Here is a 22,350-nt window from a genome sequence, read left to right as displayed (position 1 = left end):
ACTTGAAGTCTTTAAACCATGATATGAGGAAGTCAGCAACTCAGCCAGAGGTTAGGGGGCTATTACAGGAGTGTGTGGGCGAGGTTCTGTGGCCTGCAATGTGCAGGAGGTCAGACTAGATGATCATGATGGTCCTTCTGACCTTAAAGTCTATGAGTCTATGAGCTAATGAGGTCCTCCCCTTTAAACTCAAGTACTAGAGGTCTGTTCTTTGGTGCTGAGGTCTCTGGGTTCACACCCTGCTGATGACCTATCCTGGGGTCATAACAATCACGGATGCATTCCCAGTGATGTTTATTTCCTTTGCTCCTCCCAGGTTCCTTCTGAAGAACTTTTCCATGCAGAACTGCATTGGGCTTTACAGACTGGCTCAGGCTTACAACCACCAAGCTCTCTATTATGCTGCCATGCAGCTCATCATCCTAAACTTTGGAAGGTTCTGTGAGGATGATGCCTTTTTGAGTCTGGACCTCAGCAGTTTAATCACCATCTTGTCTTCAGACGGCCTTGCAGTTGCTTCTGAGTTAGAAGTCTACCAGGCTGTGCGACGCTGGATACAGTTTCAACCCACCACAGGCCACACCCTCCTCAATGAGCTGATGAGGCATGTCCGGCTGCCCCTCCTGACAGATAGTGAGCTTGTAGAGGTGCAGCTGGATTCAGAACGCTATGGGGATGTTCAGCTTCTCTGGAAGCAGCTGGACAGTGAAGAGAGGTTGCACGAGAGCGGGGGACTCAGACAAGGCATGTCTGATGAACTGATAATGTGTGTAGATTCACAGATGTGGGAGGACCAAGAGTTGGAGAATGAAGATTTTCTGATGGGCTCTTATGATCCTCATGTTGAAAAGTGGGAAAAGCTCACAGGCTTGAAATCTTTGACACATCCAGCCTGTGTGGCACTTGGAGACAAGCTCTATGTATCTGGAGGCATCTGCAGGAATTCTTATTCAGATGCTTTGTATGAGTTCAACTCTTTTAATGGCCAGTGGACACAGCTCCCTTCAATGTCCGTGCCCCGTGCTACACATGGATTCCTAATCTGTAACCAGAGGCTGTATGCTATGGGAGGCTGGTGTGGATTTCATGAGTTCCTCAATTCTGCAGAATGCTTTGACATAGCAGAGCAGATATGGACTCCCATCTCTAGGATGCCTTTTGTTTTGAGCCGTTCTGCCTCCACAGTGCTCAAGAAGAAACTATACTTACTAGGGGGAGCAACAGGCCTGACTGGTTATTGGCAATTTCATAGAGGGCTTCTGATCTATGAAGTTAGCTCGGACACATGGACTCAGGTGTCTCTGGACAATGGGTTCTTTTCAGCGGGTGCTGTTGCCATGAATAATGGGATATACATTATAGGTGGGTATGCTGAAAAGAGAGCCAGGGAGTGGGCTGAGGGGGGTCTCATACCAGAAAACCGCCACTGCACTAGAAAGTGTTTCTTTATCTCTGATGATGGCAGCATGAATGAGGAGGTGATCGTTCCAAAACTGCCAAAGGCAATTGCTAATGCTGCAGTGGTCCATTGGGGAAAGAGGATCTACGTCTTGGGTGGGGAAAATTTAACCCAATGTTATAAAACAATTTATTATTGGGAACCTGGTGAGCCCAGGTGGAGCAAATGTCCAGAAGATATCCCTGTATTTTATAAAGGTGTCAGCGGATTTGGTTGTACAACGCTGAAGAGACCCAAAAAGGAGATCCTGTCCCTTTTTCAAAAGACATCGGTAGCCCTGATAGGTGTTGTTGGGAAATAGCTGCCTCTTAATATTTCCTTTTAGTTAGCTTTGAATAAACATAAATAATGGAGCAAGAAACAAACTATGATTAAATCTTGAGCACAAACATAATTACACAGAGTAATGTGGACTCACAACTGACACTAGCAAAAAGCTTACGACACTGTAAAAACACAGCCTGCTCCAGAAAGGCTGTGCCACATCAGTGGGCATGATATTTCTTGCAAAAGGTTTTCTCCTGATTGAATTTGCCTGTGATAAAGGTCAGAAAACTTCTGTATAAAGGGAGCAAATTTACAGAATGTTGAAGTATGTAAATGTGACCTGTAGTTTCTAGATGCATGGCCTTGCACTTTGTTGTAGTAAAATGCATCTTGGTCAAAAGATCTGGTTGGAATTATATCCTGGAAAGCAATGATTCTGGAAAGGACTTAGTGGTCAGGAGGATAACCAACTGAATATGAGCGCCCAGTGTGATATGGTGGCTAAGAAAGCTACTGTGATTTTTGAAAGTATAAACAGGAAAATATTGAGTAAGAGTAGCGAGGTGGTATTACTCTGTAAAAATCACAAGTGAAACAATTCCTAGAATATTGTATCTAGTCGTAGTGTTTGAATTTCAAAAAAGAAGCTGAAAAATTAGAAAGTGTTCAGAAAAGAGCTACAGGAATGATTTGAAGTCTGGAAAACCTGTCTTTACAGTGAAAGATTTAGGAAGCTCAATCTATTTAGATTATCAAAGAGAAGATTCAGAGGTGATGTGATCATGGTCTATAAGGTCTTTATGGGGAGAAGATTTCTGATAGATGAGGGCTCTTTAATTTAGCAGACAGAGGGATAAGAAGATCCAATAGTTGGAAGCTGAAGCTAGATAACTTCAGGATAGACATAAGGCATTCTTTTAAACAGTGAGGGTAGATAACCATTGGAACAATTTACCACAGGATGTAGTGGATTCTCCATCACTTGGAGTCTTTAAATCAAGACTGGATATTTCTTTCTGAAAGACACATTTTAGCTCAGCCAGAATTTTTAGGCTAGATGTAGGCGTATCTAGGTGAAATTCTATGGCCCATGTTAGACAGGAGATGAGAGTAGATGATCATAATGATCCATTCTGGCACTAAGTACTATGAATGGTGACAATATCAAGAGAAACACACGTGTCACGCTCTGGAAGAATGTGAAAAATCTCAAAGCCATTTTCTCTCGGAAATTCACATTTCTGAACTTTGAAACAGCTGGTGGAGGAGGATGAGGTTGTACTAAATAAAACTTCCTTTTTTGTAGATTAGGCACTAGGCTGGGAGTCAGGAGGACCAGAGTTGTATGTCCACGTCTGTCCCTATCTGGTGGAACTCAAACTCAGTGATACTTATATAGAACTTTAGGAACATTGGCCCATTTTCAGATGTGCATAACTGGATGCGCATCCAGCTGTACATCTTCTCTATTGATGCCTCAGTCTGAGACAGTTCATCATATTTGTCACCTCAGGTGTGGGACTCTCCCTCATATTCTCTGCAGTGAAGACCAATGCAAGGAATTCACTTAGCGTCTCTGCAATGGCCTTGTCTTCCTTGAGTATTCCCTTTAGCACCTCGATTGTCCAGTGGCCCTACTGATTGTTTGGCAGGCTTCCTGCTTCTGATGTACTTACAATAAATTTGCTGCTAGTTTTTGGGTTCTTAGGTAGTTTTTCTTCAAATTCTTTCTTGGCCTGCCTTCTTATACTTTTATACTTGATGTGCCAGAATTTATGCTCCTTTCAATTTTCCTCACTAGGATTTGACTTCCAATTTGTAAGAGATGCATTCTTGCCTCTAACCACTTCTTTTACTTTGGTGGTAGGCATGATGGCATTTTTTTGGTTCTCATACTGTTCTTTTTAATTTGGGGTATACATTTAATTTGAGCCTTTATTGTGGTGTTTTTAAAAAGTTTCTATGTTGCCTGCAGGCACTTTATTTTTGTGACTGTTCCTTTTAATTTTCGTTTAACTAGCTTCCTCATTTTTGTGTAGTTCCCCTTTCTGAAGTTAAATGCTACTGTGGTGGGCTTCTCTGGTATTTCCCTCCCAACCCCCACAATGATGTTAAATTTAATTATATTATGGTCACTATTACCAAGCAGTTCAGCTATATTCACCTCTTGGACCTGATCCTGTGCTCCACTTAGGACTAAATCAAGAATTGCCTCTCCCTTTGTGGGTTCCAGGACTAGCTGCTCCAAGAAGCAGTCATTAATGGTGTCTAGAAACTTTATTTTCCGAATCCCACTCTGAGGTGACATGTACCCAGTCAATATGGGAATAGTTGAAATCCCCCATTATTGCCGAGTTTTTTATTTTATAGCTTCTCTAATCTCCCTGAGCATTTCACAATCACCATCATGCTCCTGGTCAGGGGGTCGGTAGTATACTCCTACTGCTATACTCTTATTATTCAAGCATAGAATTTCTATCCATAGAGATTCTATGGTACTGTTTGATTCATTTAAGATTTTGACTATATTCCATTCTTTCATATATAGTGCCGCTCCCTGACCAGCATGACCTGTTCTGTCATTTGTATATTTTGTACTCTGGTATTACAATTTCCCATTGATTGTCATCATTCCATCAAGTTTCTGTGATGCCTATTATATCAATATCTTCATTTAATACCAGGCAGCCAAGTTTGCTCATTGTAGTATTTAGATTTCTAGTATTTGTATACAAGCACTTATAACATTTGTCAAGTTTTAGTTGTCTGCCTTCATATGATGTAATTGAATGGGACTTTTTCATCTGATGGTTTCTCTTCAGTTCTTACCTGTACTTTATCAGCTTCTCCTGTTTACTAGGATATAGAGAATCCCCATTAATAGCTTCTCCCCTACGTGATGTCCCCTGCACACCTATCAGTTTTTCCCCAGCCCTTAGTTTAAAAACTCTTCTACAACCTTTGTAATTTTACATGCCAGCAATCTCATTCTCTTTTGGTTTAGGTGGAGCCCATCTGTCCTGTATAGGCCCTTCCTTTCTGGAAAAGTTCCCCAGTTCCTAATAAACCTAAACCCCTCCTCCCTGCACTAGTCTCTCATCCATGCATTGAGGCCCTGTTCTAACTGGCCTTGTGCATGAAACTGGAAGCATTTCAGATAATGCTACCATGGAGGTCCTGGATTTTAATCTCTTACCCAGAAGATTAAATTTGGCCTCCAGGACCTCTCTCCTACCTTTTCCTATGTCATGTACCATGACCACCAGCTTCTCCCCAGCACCGCAGATAAGTCTATCTAGACATTTTGAGAGATCCACAACCTTTGCAGCCAGTAGGCAATTCACCATGCAGTTCTCCCGGTCATCACAACCCGAGCTATCTATATTTCTAATGATCGAATCCACCGTTACTATTACCTGTCTCTTCCTAATAACTATGATTCCCTCTCGCAGTGCGAGACGATACCATGGCATCATCTGGAAGGAAGGTCCCAACTAATGGGATTGTTTCCCTCTGCTATAACTTGATGTTCTCCTTTCCTGAGGCTTTCATTGCCCTCAACAGCACAGAGGCTGTCAGACTGGGGGTGGGATTGTTCTAGTGTGTCCCCCAAAGTTTCAGCTATGCACCTCTCTGTCTCTCTTAGTTGCTTCTGTTCAGCCACTCAGGTCTCAAGAGCCCATGCTCGGTCTCTGAGGGCCATGACCTCCTTCTGCTGAATGCATACATACGCCACCTGCCCAAGGAAGATAATCATACATGCTGCATTCAATGCAATACCCCCCCCTCTGCTGCTGCACTTCTGCCTGCATTCTTTTTATTCCTACAGCTTTTTTGTTTGTTTTTTGCTGTTTTTTCAGAGGGGTGGGGTGTTTATTGACCTGAATTTAGAGAATATCAGGTATATCTGGCTCTCTTACTTCCTCTCTAAACTCCTGTGCAAAACTCCCCTGTTCACTAGCTCCTCTGGTTGCTTAGGAGCTGGCTTTTAAAATTCCTGTGCTCCTTGAGTAGCTCGGGCCCCTGGTTAACAATTAACAGATCCTAAAGGGATTGGGGATCAAAGTCTTGTTAAGAAGCTCTCAGCCTGGCCTTGCAGGCCGCTAGGCTCAGTACATGGCCCCCCCAGACAGGCCACACTATACACTGCAGTCAAGCAACAAGCACACAACAAAAACAAACCCACGATAAACTCACCCCAACGGTCACGTAGTCGCTCCTCCTTCACATGGATCATATCCCCATGATCATTTGGATCCCACCTGGGGTCTGCTCGGGGGACTTGTGCATCCAGGTAAGGCTATTAATACGATCCCGGTCGTACCGTCTCTGCACCTCCTCCCTTGCCTTGGACACAACCTGTTGTCTTTCAACCTCAGACAATAGGGTTCGCAGGAGGATGGATCCCAGTCTGGCTTGTGACTAGTGAGGCACCCCTCAAAGACTGATATAAACCTGCTTGGGTTGGTAGAAAAATCTCCTGCCTGTGCTTTGAAAGCAGCCAAATCCACAGGATTAAAGGGCACATGAGTATAAACCTGCATAGTCGTGGCCGGACGTCCGTCTGCCCCTGGGCAAGCCACAACAGTCTCGTTAAGCAAAGGATAGAGTCCCACCGAGGGGGCAATCTCTGTAACCCGAGGCATCCTACCCTTATAAAGTGGGGGTGTGGGGGCCAAAGGGGACACCGACTCTGCCATTACAGTGCGGGTGTGGGTCTGGGGACTAACATTAGCTACTACCGAACCAGTCGGAGTCAAATTACAACTCTGCAGAATTACAGCGCTATTCTATTTTTTTAAAGCCATAAACACTTGTGCATACAAATGTTCATTCCATTTACCCATTCACTGACAAAACAGTGGCCCTCAAGTTTGTTAAGGAGATCATTCCTCGCTTTGGACTCCCCCTGTGGGTGGAATCTGACAACGGGACACATTTCACGTCAAAAATCATTCCAAGCATCTCACATGCCTTACAGATCCCCTGGAAACTCCATACGCCCTGGAGACCGCAAGCCAGTGGGGTAGTGGAGCATACCAATCAGACCCTTAAACGGCATCTCTCAAAAGTGTGCCAAGAAGCCTCACTGCGATGGCCTGATGCTTTGCCCCTCATCCTACTCCGTATCCGCGTTCTCCCTAAGGGTAAATTAGGGCTTAGTCCCTTTGAAATCATGTTTGGAAGGGCATGGCCTATGAATGGCACCCCGGTTCTGTCAGGGGAATGGGAGTTGGGGAATGTTTTTTTGTCACAGTATATGTGTTCCCTGTCTGCTGTTCTCTTGTCTCTTCACAGGTATACCAAGGATTCCCAGCCTCTCCCCTTGGACTCTCCCATCCACTCCTTACAGCCCGGTGACTCCATGTTTGTTCGTACCTGGAAAGATGAGCCTCTCCAGGAAAAGTGGAAAGGACCCTATACCATCCTGCTGATCTCCCATACAGCGGCAAAGATCGAGGGACACAAGAACTGGATCCATCACTCTCATCTGAAGGCAGTACCCGCCCCCTCGTCAGCAGAACAGTGGACCGTCCAACGTGCTGACTCCTCATCTAGTGACGATCTCGGGCTAAAGCTACTGTTTAAAAGACACAAATAGCGGGCACCTTAAGGCTAAAATGGGCTCACCCAGGTACTGGAGACCCTGGGTTAAAAAGACTCTGGTAATAATTAATTGGGTAACATTGTTATTCTCTGTATTGGTATTTCCAAACTGTGCATATCGGGAGCATAACTCCTTTGTTTCGCTTGCGCACCATGTTGCTACTTTAACAAACCAGACTGATTGCTGGGTATGTGCTCCGACTCCACTGTCCCCCAAAACGGGAATGCCCCTTGACATGCTGCCCCTGACCTTAGCAGAATTAGCCGCCACCAAAGAGCAGGAAAGAACGGACTCGCCATTCTGGAATAAGACCTCTTTACAGTAAGCCACCTATCAGGACCAGGAGTATTCAGTTGCAGTAGTCACTGAGGGAGTGTTGTGTTTTACCCGAAACCAATCTGATCACTATGGGCGTCCTGTGGGAAAAAGCTCCTGTGTTATTACACAGTGGGCTGATGGGTATTGGATAAAGACCAAAAGGGGAGGCCAACAGTGTGGGTGTAATGGTTCCTCACCTTTTAGGGAAACTCTTACAAATAGTCTTACCACAAAAGAAAGGTTTGGAAATATAACTTGCCGTCCAGTTAATATCTCCAATGTAGCAAGCCAATGGTGGGTTTGTAGTGGTCCCTATGGCGAGTGTAATTTGAACGGCACAATTAGAAACCCCCCATTTGTACCCAATCAGGAGGGTGGGATGCCCCCTTAGGGGCATATGAACTGTTTGGAAAAGCAGCCTTAAATATCCCAGGAATCCCCTTAAGAAACAGTCCTTACTGGGCCCTACAGGGTCATTATTTTGTATGTGGCCGAAAGGCTTACAAGGTGCAGCCAGCCAACTGGACAGGTAGCTGTTATATAGCTCGTGGAGTTCCTCATCTGTCAATAACTGCCACGCTGCCCAAAGGAAAGATTAGAAATGCCCGAGACACCTCTGTTGAGTCACGAGAAAAGACACTGCGGCGACTGACTACAGCATTGGAGGGCAATATGAAGAATTCCCTCACAACCGAGAAGCTTGTAGGGTGCGCTGTACTGGGAATAGCGCCACTGTTTACCGGGCCAGCCATGGCATGCATAGGCCGCTATACTGTAAGGCTGCAAATGGTACTTGAGAAAGTGGCCTTAGAGTTAGAGGACTCGGTTAGTGACTTAGGATCAGCAGTAAAAACATTAAATAAAGAGGTACAGCAGCTCAGGACGTTTTCCCTCCAAAACAGGCTGGCTTTGGACTATCTCTTGGCATCCCAAGGAGGGGTTTGTACCCTCGTCGGGACCCGATGTTGTGTATATGTAAATGATAGCAGTTATGAGATCTATGAAAAGGTGGTACAGGCTGAGGCCCATGCCAGAGCCGGAGGACAGGTTGCTTATACTGCCCCAGAGAGCGACTGGTTGCAAACCTTGTTTTCAGGCTGGGGTTTGTCGTTTTGGCTTGGTGGTTTATTTAGCCTGCTATTGAAACTTCTCTTTCCTGTATTGCTTGTATTACTGGTATTATGCTGTGCAGTATCATGTGTTAGGGCCCTTTTGCAAAAGTTAAAAAGTCATTCTCTTCAGGGCTATCACAGAGTGCTTATGCAAAGTCCTATTGTAAAGAAATAAGTAGCCCAAGTGAGAAAACTCAGAGCCAAGGTTGTTGAGTTTTCTCAAAGGAAGGAGTTGTTAGGGACACTGGGGCATGGCCACTAGGTAACTCGAGGGGATGGAAGACCATGAGTGTCGATGAAGCCCCCTCGCACTAGGCCCAAGTGTCCTTGGCGCCCCCCGCCCCCTCCCGCCTGGAGGCACACAGAGCAGTTATGCTGAGGATCTGCAACAATATGCTGCAGAGTCAGACTGCCTGAAACCAAGCAAGGCCAAACAGGGCAGATATGGAAGAACAATGCTGAATAAAGCAGCTTTATGTATGGTTTAAGAAATGATACAGCGAACAAGGGAACTAGCTGGGAATTGGATTGGCTGGCTATATGGATACTTAGGGCAGGTTGCTATTGGATAAGTATGCTGGGAAAAAGGATGTATAAAAGCCTGTGTAATTTCCTGCTCTGTGTGCAGGATTTGAGATTCTATTCTCCCTGTACCTTTTTGCAGCTGCAAATAAACTTTTCTGCTTCTCCATCCCGTTGTGATTATTGGGTGTAGCGAACCAACTCCAGCTCTTGTTTAGCCTCTCGGCACTGGGTGCCGGCAACAATCTCCACTGCTGAACTCGTATTTAGGGCGGACTAACAATTTTCCATCAAAACTGTTTTCTAATAGAAAATTGGATTTTTGATTAAATGCAAATTTTTGTGAAAAGTATCTGTTTTCTATGGAAAATTTAGCCTTTTCATCAAAACAAGCACACAAAACCCAAAAAGTTTGCTGAAAATGCTGAAATGCTGAAAATGCTGAAAAATTTAGTCTGAAAACTGAAAAATTTTGATTGAGAAATGTTGCCTCAGTGCCATAGTTCGGGGCCTCATGCCTTCTTTCTCCTCTGTGGACTGCGTCTCTGATGATTCATTGCAGCAGGGGCTCCTGTGAATCACTGTGGCAGCTTAGCAAAAGGAAAGTCCATGGTGCATCATGGGAGATGTAGTCTGAACAGGTAGCCTAGCCCATAGAGGAGAATGGTGTCACAAGGCACCCAAACTACAACTGCCACGGGGCATTTTTGAACTGATATTTTCAGTTTTTGATTTTTTTTTTGCTGAAGTTAAAATTTTCCATGGGAAAAGATATATTCCAACCAGCTCTACTCCTGCGATGCCTGGGAGCACAGCATGGCCCTTCTCAGGGAGCCACAGCGAGTCCAATAGGCAGAGAAGGCACAGATATGCTAGTGCTGGCTTTTCTTTTTAACGTGTGTGATCAGCGCCAATGCTGCACATGGCTGCCCATTGCCTCCCTATGCCCTCTATGTCCTCTGTTGTCTCTCAACTCCACAGCCCCTGCTACCCATGCAAACCTTATACCTTCCCTCCCAGTTCCGGGAAGTGACAGGGTCATCTCCGTGAGGATTCCCGGGGTGGAAGAACCAGAGGGCTCCAACGGGGCACTGCAATGACTTCTACACCCCCTCTCTCCCAGCCTTCAGTGCAGCAATACATCAATTGCCACCCAGGATCAGACCAGTGCTCCATCCAATCCAGCATGTCACCACTGAAAGCAGCCAGCGCAAGATGCAAGAAACCCGCAGCAGCAATTATGGGTTAACACGCCCCAAGGAAAGGTTCTTCCTGATCCTCAATAGTTAGATGTTGGCTCATGCCCTGAAGCAGGAGGATTTATCTCCCAACTCACACTTTTCATAATTCTTTTACTATTCACTGCTATAATAACTCTGTACGTACTTATTATCCATCCAAGTGTCTAACCCTTTCGTGAACCCTGCTAATCTCTTACCTTCAATGGCAGGGGCCTAATTAGGAGAAAAGGGTTGCAGCCATGGCAGGTACCATTTCCAAAAGCTCCTACATGACATAAGTGCCTAATTCCCAGTGAAAGTCACTTGAAAATGGGACTTGGACTCCTAAGGACGCAGATGCTTTTGCAAATTGTCGCTGGTACCTAGACAGCCCTGTCCTCCCCAGAAAGGCCTTAAGTCTTTGGCAGCTGAGGCAACGTAGAAAGGCCCAGAAGCTATTGGGGGCAAGTCCCAGAGTTGGGAGTGGCCTAGCAATGGGTTACTGCCATCTCCTCCCCTCTCTCCCACATGGCTGCGCTTTCTTGGCTGCTACTACGGCCTTTCTTTCCTTTGAGGAACCAAACAGATATTAAAATGATTCTATGGGAGAGCTCTGACTTGGTAGGATTTTACACCCACTTTGGACAAGTGTAAAGGACAGCCCCAACACAAGGCAGTGATGAATTAGTCCCTCTGTACCAGACCCTTACCTTTACCAACAATCAGCTGGTTTTGTTCAATATCTTCATAAATGATCTGGAGGATGGTGTGGATTGCACCCTCAGCAAGTTTGCAGATGACACTAAACTGGGAGGAGAGGTAGATACGCTGGAGGGTAGGGATAGGATACAGAGGGACCTAGGCAAATCGGAGGATTGGGCCAAAAGAAATCTGATGAGGTTCAACAAGGACAAGTGCAGAGTCCTGCACTTAGGACGGAAGAATCCAATGCACTGCTACAGACTAGGGACCGAATGGCTCGGCAGCAGTTCTGCAGAAAAGGACCTAGGGGTTACAGTGGACGAGAAGCTGGATATGAGTCAACAGTGTGCCCTTGTTGCCAAGAAGGCCAATGGCATTTTGGGGTGTATAAGTAGGGGCATTGCCAGCAGATCGAGGAACGTGATCATTCCCCTCTATTCGACATTTGGTGAGGCCTCATCTGGAGTACTGTGTCCAGTTTTGGGCCCCACACTACAAGAAGGATGTGGAAAAATTGGAAAGAGTCCAGCGGAGGGCAACAAAAATGATTAGGGGACTGGAACACATGACTTATGAGGAGAGGCTGAGGGAACTGGGATTGTTTAGTCTACGGAAGAGAAGAATGAGGGGGGGATTTGATAGTTGCTTTCAACTACCTGAAAGGGGGTTCCAAAGAGGATGGCTCTAGAGTGTTCTCAGTGGTAGCAGATGACAGAACAAGGAGCAATGGTTTCAAGTTGCAGTGGGGGAGATTTAGGTCGGATATTAGGAAAAACTTTTTCACTAGGAGGGTGGTGAAACACTGGAATGCGTTACCTAGGGAGGTGGTGGAATCTCCTTCCTTAGAGGTTTTTGAGATCAGGCTTGACAAAGCCCTGGCTGGGATGATTTAGTTGGGAATTGGTCCTGCTTTGAGCAGGGGGTTGGACTAGATGACCTCCTGAGGTCCCTTCCAACCCTGATATTCTATGATTCCAGTGTAATGCCTTGGAGTTCCATATAAACACAGGTAAACACACAGTAAAGGTACAGGCAGGTGCTCTTCACAAATGCAGCTTTAGGCACAGGGTACACTGACCATGAGGCAATCTAGCAAGTGGATAAAAAGCAGCTAACTCTCTGCTAATTCAACAGCTGTCAGGGCTACAGATGTCTTTCGAAAAAGAGACAGAATAGTTTTTTTGGGTAACTTCAGGGTTGCACACCCAAATCCGCTGATTCCCCAGTTGCTAAAAGGGAGCCTTTCTGGACACTGAGTCCATCTGTGGTCTCCAGGTTCCCAATAGTAAATTGTGTTATAATATTCCTCTTCATTTTCACCATCGTGGTTGTTATATAAATAAGTATTTTCGCCACCCAGCACGTAGATCCTCCTCTTCCAGCGCACCACACCAGCACCAGCAATTTCAACTGGCAACTTTGGGATCACGACATCCTTGTTGACTTTTCCCTCTTCACCCAGGAAGAAACACTTTCGAGTGCAATGCAGGTTTCCTGAATCAGGCCATCTCTCATTACGATGTCTCACTCTGCTCCTAAAATACCCACCAATAACATATATTCCGTTATTCATGGAGACAGCTCCCGACCAGTAGCACTCTGAATCCAGAAGCACCTGCGTCCACACATTGGAGCTAACTTTGTAGATCAAAACCTTCCTGGAAACATACCAAGAGCCCATTTTGTCTGTCACGCCACCTATCAGGTACAATTTATTTTTAAGCACTGTGGCGGCAAAATGGCTCAGAGTATATGGCAGCCGAGTGATGGGAGTCCAGGTCTTCTCTATCAAGTCAAAGCACTCTGCAGAATCGAGATACTCTTCATACCTGCACCAGCCCCCCACAGCATAAAGCTTCTGGTTGCAGCTTAGAAAGCCATGTGAAGCACGGGGCATCGACATGGAAGGGAGCTGTGTCCACCGGCCTCTGAAAGAGCTGTACTCATGGAGAGAATCTGAATAAGAGTCATCTGTGTGCACACCTCCGGTTACATACAGCTTATCTGCCACTGCCAGGCAGCGAGCACAGTACAAGCATTTCAAAGGCGGCAGCTTTTCCCACTTTTCTGTCTGGGGGTCAAAACAGCCTACCTGAAAATCCTTCGTTTTCAGCTCTGGGCCCTCCATGTTGAACAGGTCCACGCACACAATACACTTGTTGTACATGCCCTGTCTAAGACCTCCACACTCCCGCAACCTCTCTTGCCTGTTGAGACGCTTCCATCGCAACCGCATGTCCCTGCAATGTGCCGATTCTAACTGGACCTCCCGGAGCTCTTCCTGGGTAAGGAGTGGAAGGCGGACATGCTTCATTACCTTACTCAGGAATGGACGGCGGTTGGAGATTTGAAACTTCATCCAGCGTCGCACGGCCCGGTAGACAACTATTTCAGAAGAGACAACCAGGCTGTCTGAGGAGATGATGCTAATCAGAGTGCTGGGTTTCAGATGCAGGAAGCTTTTGTCTTCTAGAGAGAGGTGCCTAAAATTCAGGTTGATCTGTCTCATGGCTACTTGGAGCAGAGCTTGTTGGCCATGGGCATAACCAAGTTCATAAAGCACAAGGCAATTCTCAAGGGAAACTTGTTCCAGAAGAAAGCTGGGAAAGTAATGGGGATAAATGTTACTGGGGATGTCACAAGAGTCAGACACTTCTCCCTTAGACATTGGGGTAATAGTAACGCTAACACTTAATACAGTCATTCTAAGGGAGAGGATCAAATTACATGTTTAATGACGATCTGTAATCCAGTTCACAGATTCCCTGCGAAGCCTTGTTCATGTCACTTAGCCTCTGTGCCTCAGTTTCCCATCTGTACAATGCAGAGAACAGCAATGCCCTACCTCACAGGTGTGTTGTGCAGATAAATACGTTAAAGTGAGGTGCTCAGAAACTTTGGCGATGTGGGCCATATATGTATCTAAGCTAGATACCACCTTCAATTCACACAGCTCTTCCACTGGTAACAATGTGAGGTTTGTGCAAAGCTCAGGCTTAGAATGTGGCCCTTATATAGTAACTATGTTCAAGTTAGGAAACTTACTTTTGCATTCAGCATTATTCAATGGCAAAACATGGTTCAGGGCACTTTTAGGACCATAGCTAATTTTGCCTATTAGTTTGTTTGGCCATTCGCACATCCATCCATCCATCTAATCTAATCTATCTATCCCCATACAGTCTAATCTAATCTATCTATCTATCTCCATACACCCCATCTGTCTATCTATCCCATACGATCAATTTATCTATCTAACAATCATGTATTGTAGTATATTGAAAACAGTCAAAATTGTAGGCTGGCACTTAAAATTTCAGGGGGATTTCCTGGTCCAGCTTGCAGGCAAGGGGGAAGCATGCAATTCGAGCATAGGAGCAGTCAGTCTGCTGACAGCCAGCCTAGATTAAAGTGGAGTGAACTGTGCCTCTCTGTTTTTGGGTGCTTGTGTGTTATCGTTCTGAATTTTAAGAAATAAAGTAGTGTTAAATAAGCAGTCATGGATAAGAAGGAAGGTCCTCTCATGGATCAGTAATTGGTTAAAACACAGAAAGCAAAGGATAGGAATAACTGGTCAGTTTTCCAAATGGAGAGAGGTAAATAGTGGTGTCCCCCAGGGGTCTGTACTGGGCCAAGTGCTGTTCAATATATTCATAAATGATCTGGGAAAAGGGGTAAACAGTGAAGAGGCAAAATTTGCAGATGATTCATAATTACTCTAGAGAGTTAAGTCCAAAGCAGACTGTGAAGATTTACAAAGGGATCTCACAGAAATGGGTGATTGAGTGACAAAATGGCAGATGAAATTCAGTGTTGATAAATGCAAAGTAATGCACACTGAAAAACATCATCCCAACTATACATATAAAATGATGGACTCTAAATTAGCTGTTACCACTCAAGAAAGAGATCTTGTCGTCACTGATGGTTAGTTCTCTGAAAATATCCGCTCAGTGTGCAGCAGCAGCCAAAAAAGCTAACAATGTTAGGAACCATTAGGAAGAGGATAGATAATAAGACAGAAAATATCATAATGCTACTATATAAATCCATGGTACACCCATACCTTGAATACTGTGTGTAGTTCTGGTCACCCCATCTCAAAACAGATATTTTAGAATTGGAAAAGGTACAGAGAAGGGCAAGAAAAATGATTAAGGCTATGGAATAGCTTCTGTGGGAGGCTTGTTGTGTTGTTCCGGCAACGGGTTTGTGTGGTTCTAAATAATGCTGAACGGCCCTTGAACCTGCTTTCAAAGCACTACAGAGATGGGGCAGATTATACAGTGTTTGTTACCTCTAAAAATATGAAATGTTTCCTGTGTGGTGACAATGACCCCCTGGTCATTGAAGGGGTCCGTGCCCGCACACTGCTGGGTCAGGGGATCCTGGTGAGAATGTGGGACCCCAGGATAGTGAGGAATAGGCTGGGACACGAAGGGATCAGCGGGACACAGAACCTGCATCTGCACTGCCTGATTCTATCTCCACACCCCGCACTACACAGCGTATGTGGTCTGTCATTGTCCAGGGAGCAGCCCCCCCCCCCACGTCCACCCCAGAGGAACCCTCTGTTGTGACCCCATCACTTGGACCTAGACAGAAGTGAGTCCTCGAGGCTGAGGGGCAGCTCCCTGCAGAGGAACTACAGTGTGCTTCTAGAGATGGGGGTGAAGAACAGCCCAATGGGACCAGTTTATGCAGGACTATTTCTAAACAAGTAAGACTTGGGAGGCCCCTGAGCTGCTGGCAGCTGCTGAGGATGGAGCTGTGTGCCCTGAGGAGGAGGACAGCGTTGTGATAGGTGGCGAGACAGACAAAGACATAGGTGGGCTTTTTTCATACCATAACATTTTTAGTGTCCTGAAGATTAATAGGGGTCTTCCTGCTGCTTCCCCTTTTGCAGAGGCATGAGTCAGGGGTGTCCTCTGTCTGGGCACTGTACTCCCTTAGTTTGGAGCCATTCCTGCTCCTCCTCAGAGGCCATCTGACTGGCCTGTCTGTGCCAGGGTGCCATACGCCCTCCTGGTTCATCTGTCAGCCTACACTGATAATAGTTCAGTTTCTATTACATCTGACAGTGAGGTGCAGGCACTTCACACTTGTTTACAAGTGTATGAACAAGCCTCTTGTGCCTGCATTAACTGGGTTAAGAGCGAATTCAAACGTACTGGGCATTTTGCAGGGTAGTGATCCCTCTTTGTTGCCCCAACAATTGCAGTGAGGCACCTCTGGCATTAAGGTATTGGGGGTCTTTATTGGATCTGAACAATACGTGTTAAAGAACTGGGAGGGGGTTGAGGGGAAGGTGCAAGGCTTCTTGAAGAAATGGTGCTGGCTCCTTTTTGAACTCTCTTTTTGGGAAGGGTTTTGATTGCCAACAACCTTGTGGTCTCAATGTTGTGGCACCGGCTAGTGTGTCTGGACCCTTGCTGGGGCCTTCTGGACAGGATTCAGATTAATATTAACTTTTTTTTTAATAGCTACCACTGGTTGCACCCTGCTTTGCTGTTCCTGCAATTAGATGCAGGGGGCCAGGAGCTCATTGATTTGGTCGGCAGGGTGGCAGCCTTTTGCCCCCAGTCTGTTCAGCAGTTGCTGTTCTCCGATTCCCAGCTGGCCTGAAGTACCTTGTTTTCTCTCTCTTCCATCTTGCTGTGGGATGGGCTTTGACTATTTTTGTTGGTACCTGGTCGATTACAGAATCTAGATTTATCAAATTTCCATAGCTCATTGCTCTCCCAGTTCTGCACTCACTTGACTGCTCTTTCAACCTTTCTCTCAGAGACTCCAGTTGTTCCTCTTTCCCACCCTGTGAACCCCTGAACACTCACTCTAGGTCCCCACTGCTTCTCATTCTCCCCTCCCTATAACTGATCTCATTCATTTCTATGGATTCAACTCTGAGTTCTGCACTGACGACTCTCAAACCTACCTCTCTAACCCAGGTGCTCACATCTGTCAGTCATATTCTCTGCCTGGCTTGGCTACCTTTCCTTCTGGATGTGGTGCCACTAATTCAAATTGGACCTGTCCAGAGGAGAGCCTTTTATCTTTCCTCTCCTCTGCCCCCTTTCTCTGCTTTCTTTAGAAACACCACAAGCTTTCTTTGCCATTGGGCTTCTAACCGTACAGCCATCTTCAGTCCTTCTCTTTCCTTCTCTACTCCCATCCAGACTCCCAGGGAATCCTCTGTTTCTTCCTCCACAGTCTCTGTAAGGTTCATCCCAAACTTTAGCTCATTCCCTCATTACCGCCTGCTGTGACCAATGCTGCTCCTTGCTCTGCAGCTTACCACCCTCCCATCAATCCCCACTCAAATCTGCCCAAAGCAATGCAGCCAAAATAATTCTCATCTCCCCACTTTTTGAATCTGCTTCAACCCTGATCTTCTCTGTTTTGCATCCAATGCTGGACTGTATCCCTGCCTCCATTTTGTTCTATGGGTTCCTATAAATAAGCACCTCCCACTTCCGTACTCATCTTGGGCTTTTATCCCTGCTATTCCCTTTGTTCTGCCTGCTCCCAACTTCCTCTCTACATCCATAATCACCGTCACACCTGGAAGACCTTCCCAGCCAGCACACACAAAGCTTTCTCCTTAGAAAGAGCCCTTAGACCCCAGTTACCCAAGGTGCATGTGAGTTTTAATGAAAATACTTGGCAGTTTTTGTCCTTCATGCTCTTCTACTACACCAGCCTGTACAGAACAGAATGATCCACAGAACAAAAGCCCCTGTGGGTAGGGAACATGTGACCTGTTTGGCAGGATTCTTCAAACAGCCAGCACTGTGCACATTTACAGTGTAATCACAGTTGTTTCCATGTCAGCCTTACCTGGAGCAGATCTCCAGCAGAGGGAGGATCTGAAGCCTGCTGGCTGCTATGAACACAGCCTGGGCTGTTTCTGAGGTAACCAATATCTTCTCCGTGTACAGATACTGTAGGATGGTTTGCACAGTGGAGGGGGCCATGTCCTGCATCAGAACTTCTCCATCCTGGGATTCTTTGAAGGAGCTGACAAACATGGCTCGAAAGTAGGGATTGACTGCAGCCAGCAGCATCCTGTGCAGAGAGAGAGGAAACATGGCCCATGGAGCATACTCACGGCTCTGGAAAAGGAGCTCTGTTGCTTCCACACTGATCCAGCTGGCCAGCGAGGACTTGTTCCATACCTGCCCCTTTGCTTTCTGATAAACCTTCCAACTAGTGGCCAGTTATACCCAGTATTCCCAACGTGGTTTTGTGCCCTTGTTTGACTCTCTTCTTCCTTCTGGGATTCTCTGAGGCTGGACAGAGACCGGGGATGGGCGTGCAGGGCGTCCTTGCTCCTCAGTAAATCCCTGGTTCCCGCCTCTGGCCTTGAGACCTTCTGTCCAACAACAACCCTTTTGGCTGATGAAGAGGCAACTATTATGAGGGCTACTCAATGTAGCTCCTCCTCCAATGGCAGAAGGAGTTATGGCTCCCCCTTCTCCAGGAGTGGAGATTGGCCAGATCGCCCTCCCCTACCACTAGCCCTGGGATGGATGAGTCCCCCCACTCTGAATAGAGATGGGGAGGAATGGATCAGAGGGACTGATGAAATGTGTCTCTTGGAAATGGGAGAGCAAAGGCCCTGCCTTCGGGAAAGGGGAGTATCAGAACACAAGTGATATTAGCCATCCCTCCACCCCTTCCTTGTTCTCTCCTGGAGGGCTGGGACCTCAGATACACAGGTCAAAATCCTGACCCTACTGAAGTCAATGGCCACTGGCTTCAGTGAGGTCAGGATTTCACCCCTAGATCTGAAGGAGGGAAGGGATCACTTTGGCTATCTAGTCTGACTTCCTGCTTCATAAAGGACAGAGAATTTCACTGCAGCCAGCTCCCCGTCACCTTCTGTAATGTCCTATGTATTGGATAGTCCTGCCCCTCCATTCCACAAATTACTGTTGGTCTTTGTTATTTTGCGGTGCTAGATGCTGCCCTCTCCAGTCTCCAGGCTTGCTGAAGAGGACCCATTCTACTACTCCATGCCCCTGGCTGTTCAGCAATCTGTCTCCTCTGGCTGGCAAGAAGAAAAACTAGTCTTTCTCTCTGAGAGCCTCACCTGGGTTCAAGGATTACTCAGTTAGGAGGAGCAGGGCTAAATGGGGCCCTAAATGCCATTCCCAATTAAAAAATATATATGGCTATCTATGGCCCTTGCTTTTCTGAAAAGTTATGGTCAGGGGAAGTGAGGCAAACCCTTGTTAACAGATCACTGAGAATACTCCTACCAGAAATCATCTAAGCATCACTGACTGAGTCAGAAAAAGAGATCAAGAAATGAAATAATTCTAACTAGATTTCGACTGCAATTCACCTGCACCCCCTCCCATCCTGGGTCTTGGTCCTCTTCTCACACCAGCTTTACTCTGGTGTAGATCCAATGACCTCACTGGAGTTACTCCTGACTTGCACCGGTGTGAGTGAGAGTAGACTCAGATAGGTGCATGGTATGGGTGAAACAGTCTGTTCAGAATAAGGAAAATTACTATATTTAAACTGGTACCAGGACAGGTAACACAAAGGGAAGGGTGGGTGGGGACTGCAGAAGAAGTGTGGAGAAGAGTAACTAGAACATTTATTTGATTTCAAGAGGCTGCCTAATTTTGAAACCAACTAGAAGTAAAACAGAAATGTCTAGATGCTGAATGGCTGCAGCATGTATAGTCAGAGATTCCTCTTTGCTCAGAGGCACATAAAAGACATTTTTACAAGGAAATCTCCAAGGAAGTCAGAGACAAATAAAGCCACCCAGAAGGTTGACTGGAGATAAATGAGATTTTTAAATTATGTGATTAAGAAAAATCAGTTTATCGTGTTATGTTTATGTGATGATCTTCCATTTAAACAAAACCAGAAATTAAGATGTGCATAAGTAGAAACGTTCTAACCTGTGACATGGGAACCTCTTTCCTTCAGCCACTATGGTGGCATCACACAGTTGGTGGTCCTGGTACAGCTGCTTCAAACCTGCAGGAAGGGGAAGACAAAGCCAAGGCTGCGTCAGAACAGACACTGCAACAGAAACATCAGCGGACAAGAGAAGAAATAACTTGGTCTAAAGAACTTTTTAAATGGCATCATATCTCAGGTCAGTTGTACTGAGGATGGAGTGACTGTCCCAGGCAAGCAAAAGGTGTTCCCATCTGATGGCTCTTTGGTGGCCTATGTGAAATGAGCGGGGGAGGGGTGTGTGTGTTTGTCTCAGACTAGCACCTATTTCATATCATGAGAGGGATCCACTTTCACAGCTGGCCCCACTTGTTGGTAGTCTCAGCCAAGAGGCTAAGGACTGAACATGCCATGGGGACTGTTGTTCCTTGACTTTAGCAAAGCTTTTAACACAGTTTCCCACAGTATTCTTGCCAGCAAGTTAAAGAAGTATGGGCTGGATGAATGGGCTATAAGGTGGAAAGAAAGTTGGCTAGATTGTTGGGCTCAACAGGTAGTGAACAATGGCTCTATGTCTAGTTGGCAGCTTGTATCAAGTGGAGTGCCCCAAGGGTCGGTCCTGGGGCTGGTTTTGTTCAATATCTTCATAAATGATATGGAGGATGGTGTGGATTGCACCCTCAGCAAATTTGCAGATGACACTAAACTGGGAGGAGAGGTAGATACACTGGAGGGTAGGGATAGGATACAGAGGGCCCTAGACAAATTGGAGGATTGGGCCAAAAGAAATCTGATGAGGTTCAACAAGGACAAGTGCAGAGTCCTGCACTTAGGACGGAAGAATCCCAGGCACTGCTACAGACTAGGGACCGAATGGCTCGGCAGCAGTTCTGCAGAAAAGGACCTGGGGGTGATAGTGGACGAGAAGCTGGATATGAGTCAGCAGTGTGCCCTTGTTGCCAAGAAAGCCAATGGCATTTTGGGATGTATATGTAGGGGTATTGCCAGCGATCGAGGGACGTGATCATTCCCCTCTATTCGACATTGGTGAGGCCTCATCTGGAGTACTGTGTCCAGTTTTGGGCCCCACACTACAAGAAGGATATGGAAAAATTGGAAAAAGTCCAGCGGAGGGCAACAAAAATGATTAGGGGACTGGAACACATGAGTTATGAGGAGAGGCTGAGGGAACTGGGATTGTTTAGTCTGCGGAAGAGAAGAATGAGGGGGGACTTGATAGGTGCTTTCAACTACCTGAAAGGGGGTTCCAAAGAGGATGGATCTAGACTGTTCTCAGTGGTAGCTGATGACAGAACAAGGAGTAATGGTCTCAAGTTGCAGTTGGGGAGGTTTAGGTTGGATATTAGGAAAAACTTTTTCACTAGGAGGGTGGTGAAACACTGGAATGCGTTACCTAGGGAGGTGGTGGAATCTCCTTCCTTAGATATTTTTAAGGTCAGGCTTGACAAAGCCCTGGCTGGGATGATTTAGTTGGGGATTGGTCCTGCTTTGAGCAGGGGGTTGGACTAGATGACCTCCTGAGGTCCCTTCCAACCCTGATATTCTATGATTCTATGACTGAACGGGAGTCCTATACTCCTATTCCAAATCTGGACTGGGGCAACACAGATCAGGCAGCGGCAGGGAACTTTTCACTGCCTCCTGAAGCTGTGTCATTCTGAGGATCAATAGCAAACTTCAATTTCCAGGGCTGCCACATCAGCATCTCTCACCTGCACCAAATTTACTTAGAAAAGAAAAAAGGAATGAATAACACTTGCAAGTAGTTTACAGCTCAGCATTGTTCTCTGGTGATGGCTGTGCACAAGACCATTCATCTTCCATGGTAGATCCCATGCAACATGACCAGAATGTTACACAGAAGGGAGCCATTCTGTGGGATGTGACCCAAATGTGAAGAGCATCACACCTACCCTCTCGAATATAGTGTCCCAGTGGTTTAGGTGCCTCTTCTGTGTCATCCTCCTCCATAACCATTTGGGAATTTATCAGCTCGGTTCTGAGATGTGTCTGGAATCTCTGATAAGTGTGGCTGGACCTCAGGGTCTATCAGAGGCGGGCCCAACTAGAGGAACATGAAATGAAGCTGGTCACACTGATCGTCATCAAAGAGATGCAGCTCCTTTAACGTCCTTTCTCTGCAGTCCTATCTCAGCAGAGATATCTCATGACAACCCCCAATATCTCCCAGTCAATCAA

General features: G+C 46.1%; 2 protein-coding genes across 9 annotated transcripts in view; one reads left to right on the top strand and one right to left on the bottom strand.

Annotated features, from left to right (window-relative positions):
- LOC142000798 (kelch-like protein 28) overlaps nt 1-9,348 on the top strand; it is a 42,725-nt gene extending 33,377 nt beyond the window's left edge. For 7 of the 8 annotated variants that reach the window (XM_074975365.1, XM_074975364.1, XM_074975363.1 and 4 more), the window contains 2 exons: nt 317-1,362; nt 7,025-9,348. In XM_074975365.1, coding sequence (XP_074831466.1) covers nt 317-1,362; nt 7,025-7,161 — 1,183 coding nt within the window. In that variant the 3' untranslated portion in view covers nt 7,162-9,348. The remainder of the gene's footprint in view (nt 1-316; nt 1,363-7,024) is intronic. The other variant, XR_012642319.1, reaches the window with a different exon arrangement.
- Nucleotides 9,349-12,319: 2,971 nt separating this feature from the next.
- On the bottom strand, nt 12,320-22,128 carry LOC141974373 (kelch-like protein 12). The gene is made up of 4 exons (XM_074934048.1): nt 22,065-22,128; nt 20,130-20,208; nt 18,046-18,273; nt 12,320-13,808 (listed from the first exon to the last, which is right to left on the bottom strand). Exons 1-4 carry the CDS (start codon nt 22,126-22,128, stop codon nt 12,320-12,322), a joined length of 1,860 nt encoding a protein of 619 aa, XP_074790149.1.
- Between the last annotated feature and the right edge of the window lie 222 nt (nt 22,129-22,350).

This window comes from Natator depressus, chromosome 18 (genome assembly GCF_965152275.1).
Source record: "Natator depressus isolate rNatDep1 chromosome 18, rNatDep2.hap1, whole genome shotgun sequence".
Lineage (NCBI taxonomy): Eukaryota > Metazoa > Chordata > Testudines > Cheloniidae > Natator > Natator depressus.
Note: the sequence above shows the minus strand (reverse complement) of the source record. Positions and strands in the feature narration are given on the sequence as shown.